The sequence below is a fragment of the Gymnoscopelus braueri genome (genome assembly GCF_963280865.1).
Source record: "Gymnoscopelus braueri genome assembly, chromosome: 13".
NCBI classification, from domain to species: Eukaryota; Metazoa; Chordata; class Actinopteri; order Myctophiformes; family Myctophidae; genus Gymnoscopelus; species Gymnoscopelus braueri.
In genome coordinates, this window is record NC_137615.1 from 16524047 (window position 1) to 16550314 (window position 26268).

A 26268-nucleotide genomic window follows, 5' to 3' on the forward strand; every position below is an offset into this window, starting at 1 on the left:
ACTGGTTTAAACAACATTAGGAAACAAGCCCAAATAAGCAACTACACTTTAGAAACAAGTAAAAAAAACGCAACCACCAATATTTACAAGCAATATCTCTTACTAAATAAAGTACATCAATCACTTACCAGAAAAACAAGCCGAAAGTAGCTTATAATAAGCGGACATGGCAACACTGGAGGCGGGATAAAGACCTTTTGACAGACAAATCACATCACTGCGATGATTGGACGGTGTAGCCGCACAGCCAGTCAACGGTCGTCTCTCGATGATTGACACACATGCGTTGACCAACCAGTAACGCTCCGAGGGGCGGGGCGACGTGTGGCTAGATGGCTGGAGTAGCTGGTTCGCTTGCTGTGGTTCTACGGATTAATGGAGGAGGGGGGCAGTAGCTGCTTTTAGACATTCAATACTAAGCTGTTCGCTCCCAACTAAACCGCTGGACGTGACGCCTTGGCTGACAAATAAAGGGATTTGGCTCTTCCATGTGAAATAACCCGGGGGATTAGAAACTAGACAGCAGTTTTGTGGTGACCCAGGTCTGAATTCATTGTAAAAAAAAAAAAAAAAAAAAGGCCTGGCTGCATAGGTTAGCACCTGGCTAACTTAGCCAAGTTGTGGACAGGCCACCAGGGTACACTACGACTGACTGACTGCTAGCTAACGGCTAGTAGACGCCAGGCTGCGGGCGTTAAAGGACCAAGGGTTCGACGTCGCAGATGGTGATCTGACCCAGACCTTGGGGGACATTGTGGACAAGTCAAGCCCAGCAAGCAGACACACAGAGGAAACCTCGATCTCCGTTGAACCAGCGCTGGGTTGGAGGATTTGCAGAAGCTAGCTATAGCTAACTAGAACTCAAATCTCTGGGATTTCTGCTACGCCGTTAGCCTTGCTAGCCTTATCCTAAACGGATACACATACAAATACATACGCCCACTTTGGCCGAGTTTATTTTTTTTTTACCCCAAAACTCTCCGAGGAAACGCATATATACATATATATATTTACGCCTGTGTGAGTCAATAATGATAGCTGTTAGCTAGTATAGCTTGCTACGGCGATAGCGTTAGCAGTTAGCAACCTCAAAAAGGTTGGCAAAGTTAAAAGTCTTGTCCAGAGCCCCGGAGAGAGAGACTCAACCATCAGCCTGCAATCATGGGCAACACGCCCACCGCCAAGAAGGGCAACGAGATGGAGAGTGGTGAGTGAATACTTCTACTCTTCTTGTCGTTACCTTTTTTATGTTAACACCTCAACCTGCAGCCAAAGAGCTGCTCAGATCACCCGTTTCATCACATAGAGAAAACATAATCACTGAATAATGTCCTGTTGCTTCTTACTTAACTTACTGCCCTTTATGCCTACTGGGGCACAAGGGTCAACACCTTGTTGTGGTCGGGGGGCTTAGTTGCGTGCCTCAGGGAACCCTAGAGCAGTACCTTTTCAAGGACCCCCATAACTCTTGAGAGTGTACAAATGGAGCCTCACGGGCCCATTTGGTTTCATTTGTACACACACTCAGAGTTACAGCTCTATAATGGTCCATTTGGACCACCCTCAAGGAATGCCGAAGGTCCCTCAACCCACTTTTGGTTCCATTTGTTCACTTTAGTTACAGACCTGTAGTAGTAGTCCATTTAGAACCCCCTCAAGGAGACCATGGACCCCACTTTGAGAACCACTGCCCTAGAGAAATGCCAGCGGGAGCACAGTCTCCTGGTAGGGTCACCAAAGAGAGGGGGTCGAAGGGTGCCTTGTCGCCTGACCAAGAGCAATGCCCTGGTCCTCTGGGCTGTTGTGTACAGGGCTAACAAATCCAGGACTGTAAAAACAAAGCAACAGCCTAGATACAGTAGAACACCCCGGCCCAGATACTCTACACATCGACTGTACTGTCTGTATACACTGTACAACCCTGAGTGGTACAGTAATGTAACTCTGAGCGCGTACACAATGTAACCAAATGAGTCAGGTTAACAAGGGTGAATTAGATTTGTACAGCCTCTCTTAGAGTCACAAGTGGATCAATATTAACGCTGAGGATTTTACTGTGTATGCTTACACCTGGTACACTTTAGTGACTCCATAATGGGTGTCCTCACTGGCAGATCTAGAGAATTCTCCAAGCGAAGCACCCTCATGTCATTCAGCCTCACACACAAGTGCAATGTTAGCAACTTAATCTGGCTTCCCTCAAGTTTGGCGTGCCGTCACATTCCAGAACCGTGTTCGGTTCTTAACTGATTCTGTCCAGTGGCTCTTGATGAAACGCCTCTGTTGTTTTCCAAGAGATGCAGGTGATGGTGACATGTAATTTCACTCATCTTTTTGAATCTGATGTTTCATATTTTTTTCCCCAAACGTTTTTAACCAATTGCCTTTATGTACATTGGAATACTAAATAAGTGCCGTATACAACATTATCCCTTATGTGGCATCTATTAAGGATTCAAGAAGTACCAAATTAAGTCAATACTTGTTGTTTTTTTGTTTATAAAATGCAAGCACACTGAGACTTAAAGTCACTGTGCCCCACTCTGCTATCCTTAACCAACGGGGAGAGCTCAACATTTTCTTTGCAGGAAGTTTATATAATTGACTCGGTACTCATGAGAACCTTAATGTAATGTGGTCATGAGTCTTGAGTCCCACACACTGTGTTTGACAGTAATTGAAGAGAGGGGGGTTGGTTGTTATCCAGAGTAGGAAAAAGCCACTAGGGCGGGGTCATATGATGCAGGCAGTGTGATCCTCTTCAGGCAGAACCTTGAAGTCGAGGAGTCTCTTGAACATCATGTGATGAGCAGCATTTAGAACAAGAGTGCGTGTGTGTGTGTGTGTGTGTGTCTGCGCGTGCGTTCGTCTGATTCCCAGACCATCCTTGCTCTGGGCCACTGCTGCCCCCCATAACTTTGTTTTTATTATTGTCATTATTATTATTATTACAGTTCCACCTCTTTCCGCTGCTCTCTAAGGTTTCCATTATCTCACAAGCTCTGTCGGTCGCCATAAGATGTCCCTGTCATGATTACATTAACACCTCTGTGTTGTCGAAATATTTATGAATCACTTATTACAAGTATACAAATTTAAGTGCATTTGATATGCAAATACTAAATACTACAATAGTAATGTAATCCGTGCATTTCTTTTTTTTTAGTATAGTGATGTTTTGTATCAAGGGAATTATTTATATTTTCTACTTACTTTCTATGGGCAAGGAGGGACACTTGTTTTCCTTCTTAGGGTAACTACTGAAGGAGAGATCTTTTTGCTCTTACTATTCCGTCACAAATGCTCCGTACTCTTAACCCAGCATTCCCAAACCCTCTCTATCCTTGACTCACGGACCAGCCGTCACCCTCTATGACCTAGAGCAGTGGTTCTCAAACTTCCACATTTCAAGGACCCAACCTTAACTCCGACAGTATACAAATGGAACCAAATGGACCCATTTGTATACTGTCAGACTTGTATACTGTTGTATACTGTCAGACTTGTTACAGACTTGTAAGGGGTCAATTTAGACCCCCCCTAACGGAACCCTGAGAGTCCCTGGACCCCACTTTTGAGTACCACTGACCTGAGGGTGACTGCTGCTGGCCCCCCGAGCAGGTTTGGGAGGACACTGTTATTATTTTCAGTGTTGGGTACTAGTAACATGTATTTGGGATTACATAATCGGATGGCCTGAAATAAGTAACTATAGTATAATCAGCCCAGATTGCATTTGGAAAAAAAGGTGTAATTCGATTATAGTTAACATTCTTTTGATTCCATCTATGGTAATAATTTTCAACTCCCGCCCCCCCGAGAGCTCAGCTGCAGGACAGTCTGTTCCCCCTTTTTCTCAATGCAGATCGCCACCGTCCATCTGAGCCGCTGTCCAGTCCACCCGCCGCTGCCCAGACAGATAAATATTACATAGCCTCTCTGTGAAGCCTCTCCAGAGGTGAAAGACAGCCTACGTACTAACTACCTACAGGATCACTGGGGGGGGGGGGGGGGGGGTGTTGTTGGTGATTATGGGGTAAACAATGCACTCATGAAAAGTGCATCTGCCCTGTAAGGCCCGCAGTTGCAAAGTAGAGTCGACCACAGTGGGTCCTATTGTTTATCCTCACAAAGTAATGCTTATTGGATAAATGTGTTTTATTTGCATTGGACATTTTTTGTGACAGTCTTTTTTTTTTTGTAATAAGGTGCAATTTGTAATGTTTTGATATTGAGATATCATTAGATTCCATTTTTTGTAATCCGAGGGATTACGCCAGGAATGACATTCAGTAACTGTATTGCTTGTTTTCAAAGTAAATCTGATCTCTGGTGGTTATGTTTTCATCCATAATAACACTCCGAAACGCTCAAGTGTGTTAAGATCTGAACAGGTATCTGTGAAATGAGCCTCGTCTCCTTGTTGCTGGTGGAGTGTGGGTGTGAAGAGTGGCCTTCAGTCTGACTGTAATGTTAACCCCTGGCTGGGTAACAAGGCCAGACGAGCTCTCAGTTACTTGTCACTGCCCAGCGCTTAGTTTTTTAAGTGCTCTGGCATTAACCCATTCAAACCGGCAACGCATCTGTGTAACCACGTTATCCATATTTTATACTTTGGCTATTCAAAAATAGCAGATCTACAAGCTCATAGCGCGGCACAGAGTGCCGCGCTATGAGCTTGTAGATTTTCTTTTTTTTTTAATCTAAACATTTGTGCAAATATTGAACCAAATATTGAACCCATTGAATATGTTTTAAAGGGAAAATTCTTGACTCAAATCTTTGCTTCTGGGGGAGTCCCTGGAACAAAATATTGTGAGATGGCAGTCGGGGGGGCCAAATGCATATCATTTTTGGGGTCCTTGACATTAAAAAGTTTGAGCACCACTGATAATATAGCAACATACGTTTTTCAGAAAACTGTCAGGATTTGGAAGACATTTGTAGACTCGGAACCTCAGGTCTAAATGGGTTAATGGGAAATGGGACGATTATCAGGCTATAAGCAGGCACAGAGGAGGTCCTAGCGGCTGGAGGTTTGTTCACATGCCACACTCCACACATCCTTATCAGCTTGATCACTGGGGCGCCCGCCCTGATCCCCAGAGACAGGTGCAGATTCAGACCAGGGGTCCCGAGGCCCACACCCGTGAGCACTTCTTTTCCACACAGCAAGCCAGAGAGAAAGGACAGTCACACAGTATGGCAGGTCGCTCTAGAGGGACGGCAGATAGTTAAGTCTTCGGCCGGGCTCAGGTGCACAGGGACCGTCGCTCCTGTACTTCCCCTGTCCAGAGCGGAGAAATGGAGGGCTGGTGCAGTGGTGCGGAGAACTGAGATCAGGCCCACAGGAAGGAGCAGGGCGGACAGACGGTGTGAGCTGCAGCAGGAAGTGGAGGAGCAGGGAAGGTCCAGCCCTGTCCTGGCTTTTGCACAGAGTCGGGCTTCGTCTCCCCTGCACAATAAACTCAGCCCAGCTAATCCGGGAGAATCTCAAACAGCCTTGGTGCTCAGAACAGAAGACTCAATTAGTATTCTGGATTTCCTAGTAGTGGCTAGAGCTCCCATCGACTTCCCGCAGCGTTGGGACGAACGCCACGTGTCTGCTGCCTACCTCCAGCCCTGCATCATGTCTGTTCTGACCAGGCTGGCAGAGAGGCTGTTTCAGCGAGCAGGGCCCTGTCTGGGGGACACAGGCAGTGGAGATGGGAGGCATTGCCAGCTACAGGAGGAGCTAGAGGCCTGCTGCTGGAGTGAGTTTTCAGCCTGGAACTGGACAAGAGCAGGGGGTGGAGCCCTGGTCTGGCCCACGCTGAGACCCAATGGTTTAGCTGGTGTGAGCATGAGTTCAGGTTGTTTGTCGGATAGGCAGCGCAGACAATTCAACATTTCTATTCTAGTTGGTGCATGTCACTAGATTAATCTCGTGACTTGGGGCCGGTGAGTGAATGTGTAGCTGTTGTGTCTGACTCTGTGCAACTGTGAAAAGTTTGCACATTTGATAAAAGAGAAGGTTGCTTTTGATGCACTGTCGTTCATATTCACAACTTTTGGTTGAACTGGTGTTTGTGTCCAGCAGCACATGTATATTCATTACATGCACACACACACACACACACACACACACACACACACACACACACACACCATTCTATTAGCCTGTTCTCTTGCCTGTTGTTGTCTAGTTACAACACATTTCCAAGGAAGCCATTTGTTATGTGCTGTGGAAGTGTGTGTCAGGACAGAGTCCATTGCATGACCCTATCTGCATTTACAGTAGTAAAGTGTTCATCTGTCTGTGTAATAATAAATGTTCCCCTGAAACACATTGTTGATCATTGTTTGGTTGACAATCATTTTCATAGTCAAATTCAACTTAGCTCACTAGTCTCCAGAAATGCTTTCCTGTGTCTAATATACACATGGCTGCCAAATAACTTTGAAATCCTTATCCAAATGCAGTCAGTTCCCATCAGATCTGAGCAAGGAGGGCTGCCAGAGGGGGGCCAAGGGGCCGATTGGAAAGGAGAGGGGGGGAAAAAGATTTAATTTCAATTCATAACATTGTACCAGTTTAACCACTTGTCAACCCAGTGTTTTCAGAACGTTTTCAAGAATAGCAAATAGCAGATCTACAAGCTCATTTGTTGAGCTTGTAGATATTTTCACAATTTTGTTTTAAGTTATTTCTTTAAGCCATTTTACAATAAGGGTGCTGCAGCCAGAGGCTATGGCTATTTGGGTCTGGGAAGTGAACCCCTGAATTTGCCTACACCAGTTCCTATGTTTTCCTAGTCACATAATGAAGTGGCAATGGTGTCAAAGTGCAACTTTTGCTCTTTGTTGCGCGTAACCAGCTGATCATTGATCCCTGCCTACTGATACGCCTGGCGTCTAAATTAATTCAATGAATGAGCTAAAATTGGAAATTTAAAGGTGTAGTTCACCCCTAAATTTACTTTTTTTAAATCAATTACCGTACTCGCCCCAGATTTTTTTTGTTGCATATCCTGATCCAATATTCCAATATTTGATGAATTGAAGTAAATAGGTGGCCAAGTTTAACAAGAGTAAAACTATATTATATTAAACATTTGCTTATAATCTCCTCAGTGCAGTCCTTCTTAGATTACACTGTGGAGACATTATCTTTTATATAGTTTTGCCACTTCAGACTTTTAGCACTGTCCTTCATGTTGGGCCGGTATCATTCAGGATTGTTTTTTAAAAGCAGTAGGCGTAGGTTGCGCTGGTTTTCTCTGCTGTTCTTCTGGCCCATATATTGCATTGCTACGCGTTGTGAGCTTGTAGATCTGCTATTTTTGGCAAATCTTTTTTTTATCAAGATAAACGATAACAATATTTGTCCCATCCCTAAAAATGTACCCAGACATATCAGTAGGGCTGAGATCTCTGATCTACATGATGAGACTACCCCGTACCCAGCCTCCATTCGATAAATAAGAGAGGGGTTCCTTTTCCTGGACACAGGTTGGCTTATGTAATAAGAGCTGGTTTGTATTCGTGTCGTCTGGCTCTTCCTAACTCCACTGAAAGGGATATTATTATATTATAATATGCTGATCACAGCTCAATGTTGTCGGAATACAGTCGACTCCAATAATGTACTCTTACAAGGTGAGATGACACCGTATAGATATGGTCCTAGCCTTGATACAAGACTGTCATATATTATATATTCAAAATAGTGTTTGCACTGTCTCCCTTTTTTGGTCCGTACATCTACATAAACGTTCAGATTTCAGATATGAAGTGCTTACCCCGTGGCCACGGATGTTACAATTATGTACAGCCCCTCAGAAGTACCCGTATAATCCGCATTGTTCAATAAAAAGCATTTTAATCCGATCAGTGGCCATTTTCTCTGTATGCTTTCAACTACGTTCAACACCTCCCAACTCCCTATCTGTTGGGAGGTGTATTGTCTGAGTTATGCATTATAACTGTATGAGAAAATGGCCACAGACCGGATTAAAATGTTTTTTATTAAACAATATGGAATATACAGGCACTTCTGAGGGGCCACACTTCATATTTCAAATCTGAACGTTAATGTAGATGTACGGACCAAAAAGGGAGAGGGTGCAAACACTATTTAGAAAAATGTCCAAGACTGTCATATCATTATAATTGTGATCCAAGGCTAGGTATGGTCCCAAATATGCCTTAAACATTGATTTCCTTTGGACTCTCACATCAACAGGCATTTTTAGGAATAGAGTAGAACCACTTTTAATTAACCATTGCTTACTAACTGATCCTCGGTAACCTGTACTGTACCATATTTGGTCAATTGTCCAATCTTTAGTTTACACACACACACACACACTAACTTCGGAATCAGATCTTACGTGCAATCTGTCAAGGGGTGCAAGGGGTCTCGGGTTAATATTGAACCATACGCCATCCATGATTCAATACTTGTAAATTGCATATTTACTATTTTGCACACATTTCTTCTGCCAAAATGGCTCTGTCACTGGAGAAAACCCCTCACTGCAAGTGAATCCAACAGTGCCCCACACGTTTTGAGCTTGTAATGTAGATCATCTCATCTTTGGCAAAAAACACATCAGATTAATAAATGAGCATAATTATTTATTACCCATAAAATAACATGGAAAATAAAGTATTCCATGACAGCAGAAAGTGGACACGACTTGTGTTGTAAGCATAACATTTTAAATCATTCTACAGAGATTAAAACAACCAAAAACAAGTTTTGTTGCCGTAAAGTGAAGGTTGTCTTTGTGACAGTCCCTCCGCACGGTGAAGTTGGTGACACACACACACACACACACACTCAATTTGATTCTGGTCCTAGTGTGTGGCAGAGAGAATATGCCATCTGAACATGGTACTTTTATCCAAAATTCAGATTGGATGGTAATACTAATGAGAGGATGTTTTGGAAGCATTGATGCTTCTTGTTGATCTCTGGACTGGAGTCTAGTTGAGTTGACTTAGACCTAGTTTTCCATAGGACTCCCTCTCTGGGTTGGATAAATATAACATATGTAGTAGTGTTTTGGTGACACTCCGCATGCCCCTGTTTAGATCAATATATAGTGTGTGTGTGTGTGTGTGTGTGTGTGTGTGTGTGTTGACAGTAGAGAGAACAGGAGAGAGTACTCTGTGTGCAGAATAAATATTGATACAAAACCAAGCGAGGGGTCCGATTGATCTGTGTGAGTGTAACGGGAGCAGCGCTGCTGTCGGAGCTATGTTTGACCACACAACGGCAGTGGTTGGATGCTGCCTTCTGAGCTCTGGCACAGCAAGCGGTAGTCACAGGACGGGAGTAAAAACGCCCCGCCGCTGATGAAATAAGGACCTTTTTTTTTTTGCGGATGAAAAGAACAGCCGGCCTGACAGGGTTGCTCTCGGCAGAGTGGGGGGGAGGGGGGGACGTAGGTCATGAGTCAGTTGCTGTGACCGAGAGGCCGAAGAAGAAGAAGGTAAACGGGGAGTCTTTGCTGGGCTAATGTGTGACAGAAGGAGCTCCAGGAGGCATGCAGGGAAGAGGGAGTCATCCTCGCGGTCCAGCGAACCAGGATCGCGCTTGGCAGAGGCTGCAGCACCAGAGGTGCCCATAGTCCTTCCAGATGGTAGGTGGGAGAGTGGAGACATGGAGGCTTCAAGGTAGTCGGGGCCCCCCCCCCCCAACTCTCAGTTGTCCCGGAAGCAAAGCCTCCTAAATCTACCAAAAGGATACCCCTCTATCTTTGAGAATTTCTCTTAAGCCAGCTGTTGATGCAACAATCAAGGCCCAAGCTAGGTTTTTATAAGGGCAGACATCAGCTTCTTCTGACTGGCCGTAATTATGTGAACAATACATAATATGCTGCACCAGCTATGCTTAATTCCCTGGTGGAAGTGGAGATTGAGCAACTTTCCTGGGAAATGTTTTTTCCCCTGTTGGCCTGTCTGCTCTCACTATGGGAGCAACGTGGCTGTAGACATGTTTATGCGAACTTTGGTCTTTGCCGTTATGGCACGCCTTCTCCCATCCTTTTGTCGGAGCTGCTGGTCTCTGGAGAATTGGCAGGAAATCGCATTAGCTAGATCTGTATTAAGCTTTTGTGTTGAGTTGTATTCTTGTGCTCTGTGTATGATTCCTATAATTTTTTAGAGACATACTAAATGGAATATAAACGCTATGTCTTTTTTGTCTCCCTCGTCCATCTGTTACAATTTAATATGATATACTCCATACTAATACTCTTTTTGACAGTTAGCTGGCTGAATTCAGGCGATGCTGTAGGGCAGGCTATTGTTGTGTATCTATGGCCCATTCGGAAACACGTTACACATACTGCTGCAGTAACATTACACCATGACCACATAGTCTGTCCCCCCCCTCCCCCACTATTTTTGAATAAAAAATATGTCAGACTTGAAGACAGATTCCTTGACCCATTTAGACCTGGAACCCCTATACGTAACAATACCTTTCAATCCGGGAACCCCTTTTGGGGGTGTTGTTGCTATGTACCGTATATAGTAACAAACATTTTATGTACGTTTTTCAGAAAACTTTGGTCAGGATTTAGAAGGCGGCCTCAGGTCTAAACAGGTTACGTTAGAATAGAAGTACATTTATCACTCTGTTGACCGGCCAAAAATGATTCTGGCTTTTTTATCTTGGTCTGACATGACTGAAACCTTTTCCTAAATGGGGTGCATTAACTGCATAGCGTAGCTGATTGAGACCTGTGCGCTCCTGATACAGAAAGCATGTTTTTTTTTATGATGACCTTGCTTGGCGTTCACCGAAAGAGTATTTTTGGCACCACAATAAACTGATAGTGGGTCAGTGAAGTTGGGTCTTTTGCTGGTGTGCTTGTCCAGTAGTTTCCACCACAGCACCCTCCACCATTTTAAGTGGTGGAAAAGGCAGCGCTAGCTGGTGTCAACTGGCATCCATAGTAGCAGTAACACACACACACACAGCAAAGCAGGAATGAGGAAGGTGTGATTATCTACATGTTCCCACAGACTGTGATTAGCCTCATAAAGATAAGAGTGAGTGAGAAAAGTGAACTTGTGCATATGATGCCACATGTGCATATTAGAGCGTGACCTTGATTTTGTTGAGTTCTAGCCCACCAATTACCGATGTTTTGACTGATATTTCATTAAAAAAAAAAAAAAATCAATTCTAACCAATTTGAACAAGTTGGAGGTGATTTTAAAGTTAGTCAAAAATGGGAAATTTTTAATTGGCAGATATACAAGCTCCCGACACGTTGTGAGCTTGTAGATCTGCGATTTTTCATTTGAAATTATTAAAAAAAGAAAAGAAATACCACCCATAATGACATGCCCAAAATAGCAAAGCCGGGTTGAAAGTGTTAAGAAAGAAATCAGGACACATTGGCTGTATAATTGCCAATGTGTCAAATAAGTCAAATAATGGCTGATACTGTATATTGGTCAGGCTCTAGTGTGTATGCGTCTGCTTCTGTGTATTAGGCCTTAGGCCTATATGTACATTATATGCCAGGCAAGCCATTAACTGGGCTCACAGTCACACCAGTGCCAATAACTGCCTAAATGTTTGTAGCCTTACACAAAATTTGCTTTTTTCTCCTGTACAGGCACGCTTGCCCTGAGTTAAGCTTAGGGCTAGTAGCTAGCTGTTCACAGCAGGCTAGTCTTTGTCTAGCCTAGACTTAACTGAGCGGTATTAGAATTTTCCTATTCTTAGGTTTGTCCCGCCCCCGGACTAAGAATGTACTATGTGAAAAGCCTGACAGTGCTCTTCACGGCACTTACTTTCATCCATTCACACATTTAGGCCCATTTTATTGATTATTTATACATTGCACTGTCAATGGTAGCAGAACCAGTTGGTCTATCGGTCTATAAACAGCAGTGAAAATTGGACCAGACACAGTAAAAGGAGAATCTGGGGAAGGCAGGTTGTCATAGGCGCGCACGCACACGCACGTTAAGAATAAGCTCATTATTTTTCTCACATAATGTTGTTGAATATTTGTTGTGGTCTTTTATGGGACATGAGGATATGTAGCCATTATGTATGTCTGTACAGCTTATATCTGGTGCCAGGTGGTTGTAGTAATGCACTGTAATTCATTTGAATTTTGTTCTTTTACAGTGAAGGAGTTTCTTGCCAAAGCCAAAGAGGATTTCCTCAAGAAATGGGAGAATCCAGCACAGGTATGTGAAAGATTGTAATTATAGGTCAAGTGCTGCTGTGTACATTATTTAGATGCTATATCGTGGGTTGCTTGTCTACAGATAATAAATATGTTGTTTAGATAGAATGTTATTTAGAGAGATGTTAGGTTTTGATATCCACCTGCTACTGACTAGAGTTCAACATGTCCAAATTTCATTTTTATTTGAGAGAGCACATGCCCCCTCTGCTGGACATCTATGGAATATTATTTATTTGCTTAGTAGTACACATCTAATGTTGGGACATGGAAACAAATGCAGACTAATCCACAATGAAATCTTGGATACCTGTCAGCAATCTAAATGCCTTTATTGACATGGTACACTTCTATTTGAAGAAGTGTTGTGTACGTAAGGCCCAATGTAAAGTTAAGCATGCAGGAAGACTTGTTTATTTATCTTAGGTTTCTTTACTTACTAACATGCTCTTCTGCCCTCCAGCAAACGGCGGCATTGGACCAATTTGAGCGCCTCAAGACCCTAGGCACTGGTTCATTTGGTCGAGTCATGTTGGTCAAGCACAAAGAAACAGGCCAACATTTTGCCATGAAAATACTTGACAAACAGAAGGTAAACAGCTATGAGAAGTGGGCTACATAATGTCAATACACATGAACACCAGAATTCTTTTTCTTTTACTGAGAGAACAGTATTTCAGGCATGAATAAGGCCTGAATTGTAACTCCCACCGTACCTTTTTGTACTACAATGACATTATTATCAACACCAGATTAGACAGTTTTTATATCCATTCACTGGCACTCAATAATCTTCTCTACTGGTCACGGCTCACTCCACTGAGACACACAGCTCCATGACATCACTCCAGAGCAAAGTTTTCCATTTCAAATAAACATGTGATGCAAAACTGGGGTATGAACAAGTAGACAAGACAACAACCTTTTCTCCTTGATAAAATAATTGAGATCTATGGGGCACTAGTCTGCCCCAACGCTCCTGATTTCGTGTATAGAGGGGCGGGTGTATAGAGCCGGCGAGAGATTGCGCATGATCCCATTGGTTCACCGATCTGTCCGTCAACCCCCGCCCCGTTAACACAACATTACGAGCGACGCCCACTGCACTCTGGTTGGTTGGGAAATGAAACACTTCCTCATACCCAGTACAGGCTATGGTTGGGCCAGGCTTTTATTTTTTAGCTAAACTAAACAATAAAAGCCTGGAGATCGAGGCTAATGGGGCACCGATTGCCGAGTAGTTAAGGCACATACCACTTACTGTAGGCTCTGATGCAGCCTGACCGTGAGTCCCAGGTTCGATTCCCGAGCCGACAGACCTTTGCTGCGCATCGCTCCCCAACTCTCTCAATCTACACTGTTCTATTGAAATAAAGGCAGAAATGCCCCCAAAATATCAAAAAATATAAACAGAACTAGACTTTGGACCCACAGAAAAATGTAGTGACAATGTCCACCATACACTTAATGTTTCATTTTATAGCCGTGGATATCGGTTGTGAAGCAGAAGGGATGCTCTCGTCTCCCAGAAAGCCATCCCATGCCTGTATTGGTTACAGGGTGCCATTGAGAAATTATGATGTGAATAGTAACGGAATTTGAATCGCAAGATCGTTTCAATGGTAATGTTCACACAAACTTGGCCTCTAACGGCTAAATTGGGGAGAAAAGATAAAAATAGTTTATAAAAAAACTTTGAACTCCTGTAGTGTAATCAGGCGAAGCCAATTTGTCACCTCTGTTGCATCTGTCTTGGTTCCCCCAGGTGGTGAAGCTGAAGCAAATAGAACACACTTTGAATGAGAAACGCATCCTTCAAGCTGTCAGCTTTCCCTTCCTGGTGCGCTTGGAGCACTCGTTCAAGGTATGAATCGAGCATGGAGCAATGCTCACCATTATACAAATTACAATCTGTATTTCAACCTCCACCTGTGCGTTTGAATAATGCCCAATTTATGCTACGTCAGCAATCTGCAAGCTCACAATGCGACGAGTTGTGAGTCTGCGTGTAGATCTGCGATTTTCTATGTGCGACGAAGTACGCTTCTGAAGCCTGTTGAAATGTTTTCCATCTCTCCTTTCTCTTTTTCCCTCTGCAGGACAACACTAATCTCTACATGATAATGGAGTATGTACCTGGTGGAGAGATGTTTTCACACCTAAGGAGAATCGGCAGATTCAGGTGCGTAAGAGCACGTCGGTATTCTCCGTGCATACCTCAGCGTTCAACCGTGGCTGACAGTAAATGTTGTGAACCACCCTGTCCCCATGGATTAAAGTTCTCAGTCACCACGACTGATTTCTGTTATTTGGATTCCATAGAAGTCAGCATGTCTTCTTGGGATATTTCATAAAAGCAAAGGTTAAAGCTTCACTCTTATTTCTTCACCTGGCTGGCAGTATGTAGAACAGCACGAACAATATAACTAAAACATCATCATTTTACATATTATTCTGTTCATTGTTAAAAAACAGCGCTATTGTGGGGGGCTCCTTTCACACTGTTTTACAAATCGCATATTAGGACCGTACAAGGATTGAGAGTCGTGAGATTTTATTTTTGCTTTAATCGATGTGTCCCTGTGTCTTTGCAGTGAACCACACGCTCGCTTCTACGCAGCCCAGATCGTGCTGACCTTTGAATACCTTCACTCGCTGGATCTCATCTACAGAGACCTCAAACCAGAGAATCTGCTCATTGACCAGCAGGGCTACATACAGGTATGGCACTTTGCATTTAGGTTTTCTTTTCAGAATGTTCAGGTATTGCATTTGGGAAATAAGTTCAGCTATTTCAGACCTATATAAAAAAATATATATAATATATATATAATCTTCCTCATACATACCCGTAATGCTTGGACCCACAGAGAATTCAGGCTCAAGTATTGCCTGGAATGAGGTGCTAACATGTTTCATAAACAGTCCAATAGGGTGTATTTAAGCATCTCCGAAAAACTAATCGGAGTGTACCATATTCGTTCATGAAATCAGAACACATTTTAATGTACTTATTTTGCAACGTTTTGTTTTGCTCTCCACTCTCCACCAATGTTTTGTTTCTTTGATATACCCTGTTGGACTAAATGATCTTCGTAACCACCAAATCTGAAATATGTCAAGATGTAAAGCAGGTGCGCTTCCTCTGATTGCCTACTTGGCTGTGGGTGCTCAGCTACAGTCAATACTTAGAAGAGAAGAACACACCAGATGAATATGCTGCTTCAGCACCTCTTCATTTATAAAGCACTGGTTGGAAAATTACCACCATACTAGTGATGTGCGGGTCGGGTTTTTTCATGACCCGCCCCGCCCCAACCCGCGACGGAACGCGACCCGCCTCAACCCGCCCCGCGAACCCATATATAAATCTATGGCTCAACCCGCCCCGCGACCCGCGGTGGGAATATATATATATATTATATAGCGCTCTTTTAAGTACCCAAAGTCCCTTTAAATGTCTACAGTAGCACAACATTGTCATGGGCTGAATAAACAAGCATGTTGGTCAAAATAGGTTTTTTTTTTTTTTTTTTCGTGGAGAGCGGCTGACCCGCTCACCCTCAGCCCGCATAATTTTCTCTGAAATCCTGACTCGACCTACCCGCACCGCGGGTTGACCCGCGGGTCCCGCGGGTTACGGGTCGACCCGCTCATCACTACACCATACTGTATATTTCATCCATGTTAGGTCAGAACCCTACTCGCTCTAGCGACTGGCTAGTCCTTCTTGTTCCTTTTGCCAAATCTGAACTGGTAAAGACTGCTTTCAGCATTGGTGCACCTGGTTCTTGGAACCTCTTGCAACAAGATCTTAAACTAAATACTGTAGCATCTATTAGCCATTTTAGGAATCTACTTAATAACCATTACCTGTATGCAACTGTTTTAACTGATTGCTGTCAACATGCTACTGTTTTAACTGATTGTTATCAACAATATTGTCTTTCTTTGTTATGTTATTTATATGTGTAATCTCATCATCATTGTTAATGAGGGTCTCCCTCAATGATCTCTCTGAGAATTTTAAATAAAGGTTGAATGAATGAATGAAGTAGTGACAATGATACAAAATGTGAACCTGAGCTAAAAGTATTACATTTCTGTGCTGCTATTTCCACTCATCTGTGTTTTGTTTTGTTTTTTCTACCCGATTCAGAATTACTTTTTATTGCCATGTATGTTTGCAAATACAAGTAATTTGGTTGGTGTGTTCCAGGTAACAGACTTTGGATTTGCAAAAAGAGTGAAGGGCCGGACCTGGACGCTGTGTGGCACCCCAGAATACCTGGCTCCAGAAATCATCCTTAGCAAAGTAAGCACTGACCTCTGATTGAGTCTCAAGAGGCTCAACTTGTCGAATCGCAAGCGACAAGTTGCAATGCAAATGGCTTGTCACACAAACGCAAACATGTTGCACACATCAATCTCTAGTTGTAACGTTATATGCATCAACATGTTGTATAATATACAGTATATATATGTATAATATAATTGGTTACGGTGCTATGGAAACGGTTACTATCTCCACTTGTCACCTTGATGGGGACTGTCCAGGTTTAGAATGTCGCAAACCACAGTTTTTGGTATTCTGTTGCAAGTAGCAACTCGACTCGTCTTGACAAGCAATGGTTTTGTCTTGTCTTGAATATTTGTTCTAAACTAAGTTTAGAGCCTGATGTAGAATTTAAACCTGTTGCACCATTAGGGCTGTCAAAATTGGCCAAGAATGACGTGGATTATTCCTTCTAAAAAAGCACATGGGTTTGAACTAGGCCTGTCAAATAAATGATCAAACATCAATTAATCGTCGACTTTGGAGGAAGAATGCACAAGCGATTGTAAACTATATATTCGACACGGTATATTCGATGAATAGGTGTGGCTACCCCTCAATGTTTTACAATGTCAATTCAGCCAAAGTGGTGTGCGCTGACTGTCTTTGATACACCGCCTTGTTGCCTACGTTTTGCATGCACACCACGGACACATCAGCCATAATGGCTGAAAAACGGCAACGCGTTCCCCAAGATTCAATCGATGTGATGATTCTTCTGGTGTCCGGTGTGAATGAACATTACAAAAGACTGGGGACTGTTGTTGAATTATTTGCTCTGTGTACTATCTGGGCGTAGCTCTACGCCTGGGTGTGAATCTTAAGTCATCCGTGTACGCTGTAGGTATAAATTGGGATTTTCTGACTAGTTTCCAAGGTGACAATTTATTAAATAAAAAGCGATCTCAACTGCAGTATGGTGTATCTAATTTACAGACTTCATGACCAACAGGCTTTCAGACTAGAGAGATAAAGAGCTCATTATCCCCTCGAAAGGCTTAAACCAAATCGTTGATAATGAACTAGCACTGATGGTTAAATGTTTAATGCCGGGTACTCTGCCTGGCCTTCAGCCAAAGAACATAGAGAAAAAGATACCAACTAGTCTTGGGTAAAAGAAAACACAATCTGGATGGTAGAGAAAGAAATTCAGAGAGTGGAGATGGAAGTCTTGCAGGTCAAGAAGGAGAGCTGTGAATTGGATGAAGCTTAAACTTAGACAATTATTAACATTGTTTACATTGGTAGCAACCTATAATAGAAGTGCTAGAAATTTGCATCTTCTATGCTGGACAATGCGGACATAGTGGTGACTAGTGGTACACTTTTGATTGTGCAACATGTGTACATTTGAATGTAGCTAAGCCTAAGGATGTACGGCTTCATGTCGAGCTGGTGCAGCCGGCCTCAGGGCTTTTTGTCTAAAGTGATGAGGTTTTACTTAACCCATTAAGGCCTGAGGCCCATTCTACAAAATGTCTTCTATATCATTTTCTTCTAAAACAGTTTTTTTTTAAAACTTATGTTGCTATATCAGTGGGTCTAAAACTTTTTCATGTCAAGGACCCCCAAAATTATATGTATTTGGCCGCGGACCCCCATCTCAAAATATTTTTGTTCCAGGAACCTCCAGAAGCAAAGATTTGAGTTACAAGTGTTTGCTTTAAAAATATATATATTCACATTTTCACTATTTTTCAAAAATAGCAGATCTACAAGCTCGTAGTGCGGCACTCGGTGCCGCGCTATGAGCTTGTATATCTGCTATTTTTGAACAGCCAAAGAAATCTAAAATGACACAGATGCGTTCCCGGTCCTAATGGGTTAACCACAAAGGAATTATTAGCATTGTTTTTATTCATGGCATGACGTGAGCTATGTAACTGTGGTTCTGCTGCATTCTAATGTTGATGAGTTACTGGCTGTGTCTCATGTGAGGCTCCCTCTCTCCTTTCCCCTCCGTCTCCCAGGGTTATAATAAGGCAGTGGACTGGTGGGCTCTAGGTGTGTTGATTTATGAAATGGCTGCTGGCTACCCTCCCTTCTTCGCAGACCAGCCTATTCAGATTTACGAGAAGATTGTATCAGGGAAGGTGAGTTTGCAGAGGGGTTTAGAGAAATATCCCTTTTTTCATATTCAAACTTCATTTTAAGGCAGAGGTTTGATTATTAAAGTCCAATGCACTAGCGTCAGTTCCTCTGGTCCCCTTCATAGGAACAGCCTCTCTCACACCTTACTTGGACGATCAGATTCCCCACATGATCCATTTTAAGCACTTAAAATGTATACCTTGTTAACCGGATTCCCATGAACTCTATACTAGGCCCCTTCCTGTTTTTGCTCTACTACACTTAATATTTTCACAGAAAATAGCCGATCTACAAGCTCACACACTCATTGAAGCTTCACTCATGAAGCTTGTAGATCTGCTATTTTTGTTAAATGTTCATGTTCTCTCATGTATGCTCACAGCACTACATATACTACCTACAGGTTGCTCTGCCTACTGATACGACCTAAATTCAATGAATGGGCTAAAACTGTTATTTAATATATAAGTAACAGCACCGCAGAACCAATGCAAAAATGTTAGGGTGGTCCTACATTTTGTGGCGGTATCAGGATTGGTTTTCAAAGCAGTAGGCATAGGTTTGTTGGCCCTCGTTTTCTCCACTGTTCTAGCCTACAGTATATATTGAACTTAGATTTCCCCAGACATGGGTAGGTGGAGATCTCTGATCTACACAAGACCTACCTACAGGCTACATCTCGATTGGCTGATTGGCATTTAATGTGTCTATCTTATTAACACCATCACCGAATCAAATCAGATACACTGGAGTTGATAACGTTTCAGTACTGCATGCTCACTCTGCGTTCCTTTCTGCAGGTTCGCTTCCCCTCGCACTTCAGCTCGGACCTGAAGGACCTGCTGAGAAATCTGCTGCAGGTGGACCTGACGAAGCGCTTTGGCAACCTCAGGAACGGAGTCAACGATATCAAGGGCCACAAGTGGTTTGCTACCACTGATTGGATCGCCATCTACCAGAGAAAGGTAAAAGTTTTGCATCCACTTGAGTGATGCATGAAAAACGGGCAACCACCCCTTAAGATGGAGGGGGATAAAGTCTACTTCGGCGTTAGAAATGGGACTACAGGGGCGCACTTGTGATGACTGGATGGCACACGGGGTGTCAACGTCGGGTCCGGGGACCACCAGGGGCTCCAAATAGACCGCTTACGGGTCTGTAACTCTGAGATAGATGAACACTGAATGTTTTTCAGTGTAGATTATAGTCCCAAAGATTGAAAATGGTTCCATTTATACAATCTGAGTTACAGACCCAGTAAGGGTCCATTTGGACCCCTGGTGGGCCCTGGACCAGATGTTGAGAAAGATTAGGATAGTGCATCTAACAAATAATCACAATATCCCTGGGTTCAATTCCGAATGAAGGCCTGCGTTGCATGTCCTTCCTCCTCTCTGCCTAGAACTTTGTGTCCATCTGCTGTCCAGTCTAAAGGTAGCGCTCCACCGCACCGGCGGCGGTGGTAGGCGTTGGAAAGTGTCTGTGGCCGGAAATTGGTTGTTGTCGAAAGCCGACCAAACATGCTCGGTCGGCTACCGACAGCTACTGCCCGATGGTAGCAGCGAGGTGGTGCAGAGAGGGGAGAGAGGCTTTTGGTGCAGGAGCAAGCCTAGATAAGCCAGAGACATTGCCCGTCGCACATTTGAACTAGATGCCATATTCTCAACTCTCAATTCCAATACCGATCAACTCCAAAGCAAAGCAGTACTACGTCTACGACTAGCGCAAAAATGCTATGTTTTCGTTTTGGTCCAAGCTGCCGCAGTTTAGGACTGCAGGCTCCTGCGGACTACTGCCACCTCCTGGTATGGAGAGTTATTTAATCTGATTTCCTCTGACGCACGCACACTACAAGGTGCGTGCCGTTCGTAATAGTTTGTGCGACCAAAGCTTTTGGACACCTGAAAATCCGACATCATCCGACTGCCAGTCTGTAGTAGTCTGTTAGGTGGAGAGCCACCTTAAATGAAAATCAAATCATGTGGATCCAGATCCACATAGCAAAGGCGTTGCTCCAATGTGGATCTCGTACTTCATGTGGCCAGCCTGTGACGTCAGTCTTCGGACATATCTATGACTTATGACTTGAAATCTTGGCACGGTTTCAACCCGATCCCATTGACTTCATTATAAAATGTCAAAAAAAAAAAGTGTAAGTAAGTATAAAACACGTAAAGTACTCGAGGTGCTAAGTTAGCATATTGGCAGTGTGCACAAGACACTTGGCACTGATCGGTCCCGTGGCTTGAGAGATTTCCTCCAGAAAACACATGCAGACAAACACGGATAGTCTCCCACAGAGCCAGGCTGTAAATGTGATTGCAGCGGAAGGCTGATGGCTTTAAGGTGAATGTGTCTCAGGCCTAGTCCACACATATGGGTATTTTTAAAAACAGGGGGTTTGCCTAAAACAAATCCTTGTTAAGCACTGTTAAGAAACATCCATATCAAAATGCAAAAACACGGCTGTCATCATGAGACTGTCAATTGTCACGATGACAGCCCATACTGTTCAGTCAGAAACATACTCTGTGCTCTTTAGACGCCTCAATATAATATCATGTGCCTGTCAAAACAAAACATGTGATGTCTTCTTTTATTTACCTGAATCAATTATTTGACAAAGGTTGCAAAAATTCAAATCCATATGCTTGTCCGGCTTTCATTGACTTCAATGCATTCCATTAAACTTTTTTTTCCTCCCTGTGCCTAGAATGTGACCTCCCCTTCTTTACATAGCCTTGTTACAGTCTGCTACCTACCAGTACAGGACCGGTGTGCTGTCGGACTATGTAGCAGTGACCTCCATAACTCATTCTGAAGCCTCTTTTCCTCAATATGGTGGAATAGTAACTGGACATTTATGTGTAAACATGTAAAGGGTTGTTGGCAAGGTTAGAACCAGCACTATTTTGTCCACATCTGCCATTGCATGAAATGACAAAGGAGAAAACGCCGCACACTCTGACATCACAAAAACCAAAGGCAAAAACTTTAGCGCATTCATGACGTGGCAGCCAAAAACTCTGTTTTTAAATATCTTCACCCTGAAAGGAGTTTTCCAAAAAGCCCATTTACAGGGCCTAAAAATGCAGTTTGCATGTGGATGAAAGACCGAAACACAGAAAAAGCGACAAAAAATATCTGTGCACTTGTGGACAAAGTCTCAGATTAGAGCCCTGCATCAACGCAAATCTTGCGGGCACGGGTGGTATTTAAATACCTGCGGTCGGGAACAGACGATCAAAATAACCTGTGGCCCCCGCAAAATCCTGCACCGTCCCGCAATAAACCAGATATAGAGCACCTCTGGAGCATGTGTGGTCATGCTTTAGGCTACTTTAGCAAGATAAATATGTCTACATGCAGAGTGTAGACATATATCTCTGTGTGTGTGTCTCTCGCTCTCTCTCATTCTCTCTCTCATTCTCATTAATTCTCACTGTGTTTAGCACGTTGCGACATAATATAATTATGTCCCGTTGCGATAAAGAACACAAACTCTCTCTCTCTGTGAGCAACTTCTCACAAATAAACAGCCCCCCTCTCACGCCCACCTGCTCAATATCTCATTCTGTTTTGTAATGTTTTTGGATCTCTTGGATTGGAGGCTTATACAGGACTGGTCGACGGTAATATTGCGGGACTAAATTGCATTTGATTTTTTGTTGCGGGAGGGAGCGGCGGTCAGAAATGAACTGCGGTCAGAAATGAAATCATTGGGCAGGCATGGTCAGAAATGAAATCCAACAGGGATTTTCTTTACCACCTGAAGGAATTGTTCAACTGAAATGCTAAACTACATAGTGTTAATGTCACCTTGTTTTGTTTCATCCTTCATATGTGGCTGCTGTAGCACAGTATAAATCCAATATCATACGGCTTTTAATGCACAATATCACACATTGCACGATATTGACTTGGATATGGTGTTATCTCCTGTGTTTCAGGTGGAGGCTCCCTTTATTCCCAAGTGCAAAGGCCCTGGTGACACGAGCAACTTTGACGACTACGAGGAAGAGGAGATCCGAGTCTCCTTCACAGAGAAGTGTGGAAAGGAGTTCGCTGAGTTCTAAGACCCAACCAGGAGTAGTGATGAAGAGACAGGGATTTAAGAAAGGAAAAAGGGGGGCCTGGGATGAAAGGAAATTGCGGGAGTTGAGGAGGACTGCTTACTTACTTCTTTGTAATGATGACAACAATGTTAACCCCCCACCCCCACCCCCCCTACCCCCCCACCCCACCCCCCAGTGGAGAGATAGGCAAATTGAAAGAAAGATCCAACAGAACCAGCAGTGTTGCCTTTTTCTGATTGTTTCTCAACTGTTACTATTAGTTTTACTTTATCCCTCTTACGTTTGTGGCAGGGCTTCAAGGAGAGATGGAGCGTAAGGTCTCACTCTTCAGTGAGTTTTGCATCTTTCTGAAGGTGTAACGACATTCTCTCGGTCTTTGCAGGTGAAGGCATCGATGTTTAGGTACTGAATCTGCTATAGGCTCTGTCTGAGTGGGTCCCTCCTACAAGCCGTTGTCAACAAGTGATTGTTGTATCTTGTTATGCCTGATTTATACTTGGTTGCGTGCCGGTGTCGTGCACTGAAAATAGCCGATATACAAGCTCACAAGGCGTTGCAGCGCGATACATTGTGGGCTTGTTCCCGTGTGTAACTAAGTACAACTCAGGCTTAATCCTAAACCCACCCCACCCCCCCACTTCCATTGCTCCATCCTGAATCTGTCCAAGCAATACAAAGTCCAACAGACGTGCCTATCGTAACGCCAACTTGTTGCAAATTGGCGTGTGGAAAGCATTGGCGCAGGGCTTTGGCTATGGTGGCATCAGCCCTAGAGCCCGTTTTGGTTGAAAGCGTCACACTCTGCACACCGCCTTTTTTGTCTGGTCGTTGTGGCATGGTTGATTGGGTAGATGAGACATTCACTGCTTGCAGTTAAGGCAGTAGCGACCTCTTTGATCAGAGTAAAAAAAATGATTTATCATGTTTAACTTTATCTAGGTCTTACTCTTTATTTTTTCGGGACCTTTGAGAAATGGTGTACATGAGCACCGCATTTAAATGATATCGCCGTCCATTTTCAACTTGGGCTCTGTTGAACTGCTGCATGACGATTTGTACCGAATAGGATTTCATCACTTCCTTTGGTGTCAAGTTTCAGCACCACTCAGTATGGTGGCTGCTATTTGATGAATTTCTAAGCGATAACCAATTGCCACGTTGGACAAAACTAGTTGAATGTAGCACAAGCTGAAAATGAAAGGAATTATCCTTTAAGCCTGTCTTTCTCTTAGCTGCATTTATTAACATTTTAAAGCCCTTTGGTGATCATTTTGTCTTTATGTCAATCTCTGTGCTTGTGTGTTCTTTAGTGCTCATGGGTGGGTTAAAAAAGCAGTGATTTGGCAGCGACTAACATTGTGGTCACACACTCCTGGCTATTGTTTATTTAATTCATAGTACATTTATATATGTATATTGCTATATATGATAGAGAACATGGAATATCCTTTTTTTTTCAACATTGTCTCATAGCTGTGAAATGGAAATTAAGATTTCATAAATAAACAAGTTTGAATTCTGCCAAATTTGCAAAGTGAGGACATTGCAAGTTTTCTGTATGTAACTCTGATGGTGGTGGATTTTAATACGCAAAAAAAAGTAGCAAAACGTTTCAACAAATTGTGCATGTTATTTTTGTACAATATCACTTTTAAAGAGAGATGAAAGAGCATTAAGCTTTATATGTGTTGAGGTACCGGAGATTGTGGTTAATGTGGTGACTGTTGAAATGGACTCTTGGCGGCCCTGTTTTCAAGATGGAGCAAAACCCAATTTAATTTGTCAGAAGTCCTGACTTTGTACGGGCTTTGTTCAGTGTTGAGTTGTAGGGAGACAGTTTGCCGCTAAATGTCAATACACTAGTTCTATTCACCGTGATTATTATTTTCTTGTAATATATACCCTTACATGTAACGCCTTCATATAGACTTGCAGTCTTAACCAAACGTTTTGGACTGCAGTGTGGAATGTTTTGTTTCCTTTTTTTTTTCTCAGCTTTCTCTAATTTAATTACGAGGGGTATCCTTAACATGTTCCCCTGACTTACCCTTTTGCCAAGTTTATTTTTATTTTATGGATGCAAGACAATCTCAGACCAAATCTAGTGGCTGGTTTGTTGACTGAACCCATTGTCTTGGTTTTAATGAAGGATGTAAGCTTTTACCACCGCCCTACATAAAGCCCTAGGTGCTAGAATTTGTCATCCCCACTAAATGCTTTTCTGTGAGTTGTTTGATGTGCATCAATCTATTTGTCATAAGGTCTCGTAATATGGCTTATTTTTGAGAATGTTTTCCAGTCTAAATTTAAATAGGCCTAAGTAATTATTTTGGCAGTCTATTGATGTAATTAAGATAAAATGCAAGATGCCTTTGAATGTCTTGAGTTGTCTGATGGAGATGTCCAAGAAGAAAAAAAAATGCTGTTTTGAAACAAACGTGTATTTTTTAGAATTCATGTTTCTCCTGGGAGCTTCATTTTTCTTGCATGTAGTAAAACAACTCGACTGCAAGAAGAGACCTCCCTGACCTGGGATTATGTTGAGACTCCTGGAATTGGAACTATTCTGTTTCTACGGCCCATTCATTTAGTGTCATTGCTGTTCATCCCTTGGTAATGCTTGCATTATTTGAGAGTTTAAAACCATGATGTAATGTTTTTGAAGAGAAAACATGTAATACCCTTTTGTCTTTGACTAATGTTCTGACAAAAGGCCAAATCTGTTAATGGATAAAAGGCAAAACCCCTTGATCCACTTAAGAGACTGAGGTGTTTTTTGTTTGTTTTTTTCTTTTGCTTGTTTTTTTTTCTTCTCATTTATTTGCCTTCTGATTGCATCTGGTTAACACACTCTTCATTCAAACACTTCACTTTTTACATCCAGGGCGTTATTTTGCATTCATATTTTCTAATTGTATTTTCAAAACACAAAGCTATTTTCCTCCTGACCTGGGTACAGTGATTGTGTAGTCTATTGTACCTTTTGGGAAACAATACTGTATATCTGCCTTTGACAGTCTTAACTATCTTACCCTCTGGAGAACTTGACAGAAAAACCCTTAGGACACAATGAATATTATGTTAAAAAAAATAAAGAAAAAAAAGTAATATTTTGCAAAATGTATCATTCCAATAAAGTTTTACTTGTTAAGACTAATATCTCTGGGTCATTTGTAAGCCCTCACCTCACAACGCATTTGTGAAAATCAAGCCAAAGTTATATTTTAGAAAGTTATTGTTTAGAATAATTTTAGAATAATTTTCCATTAAGACTGGGAAAGCATCTGTCATTTTAGATTCAGATTTAGATTTAAAATAACATACAAGCTCATGTGCTATTTTTGAGTGTTTGAAATTTTATTTTTTTACACATAGTTTGGCTTACATCCCAGAATAAATTCAGCACATTTGTGCTTTGTTCCATAATAAGCACCAGCCATTTCTTTCATTCATCTATTCTACGCACAGTCTGCAGACACTTTGGATCATAAGCAGAGGTCTACTGTGCTGACTAGTCTCCACTCTCCTCCACCTGTACGTCTAGTCTACCTCATGAATTGAA

General features: G+C 42.6%; 1 protein-coding gene across 2 annotated transcripts; it reads left to right on the plus strand.

Moving 5' to 3' along the window:
• The first annotated feature begins 352 nt into the window (after positions 1-352).
• On the plus strand, positions 353-25859 carry prkacaa (protein kinase, cAMP-dependent, catalytic, alpha-a). 2 transcript variants are annotated; one of them, XM_080446075.1, is made up of 10 exons: positions 353-1207; positions 12143-12204; positions 12667-12795; positions 13969-14067; positions 14303-14385; positions 14798-14924; positions 16423-16518; positions 18510-18632; positions 19431-19595; positions 22581-25859. In XM_080446075.1, exons 1-10 carry the CDS (start codon positions 1162-1164, stop codon positions 22704-22706), a joined length of 1056 nt encoding a protein of 351 aa, XP_080302201.1. In that variant the 5' UTR covers positions 353-1161; the 3' UTR covers positions 22707-25859. The 2 variants fall into 2 exon arrangements, with proteins under 2 accessions (XP_080302201.1, XP_080302202.1); XM_080446076.1 differs by lacking the exon at positions 353-1207 and adding an exon at positions 5471-5753.
• The last annotated feature ends 409 nt before the right edge of the window (positions 25860-26268 follow it).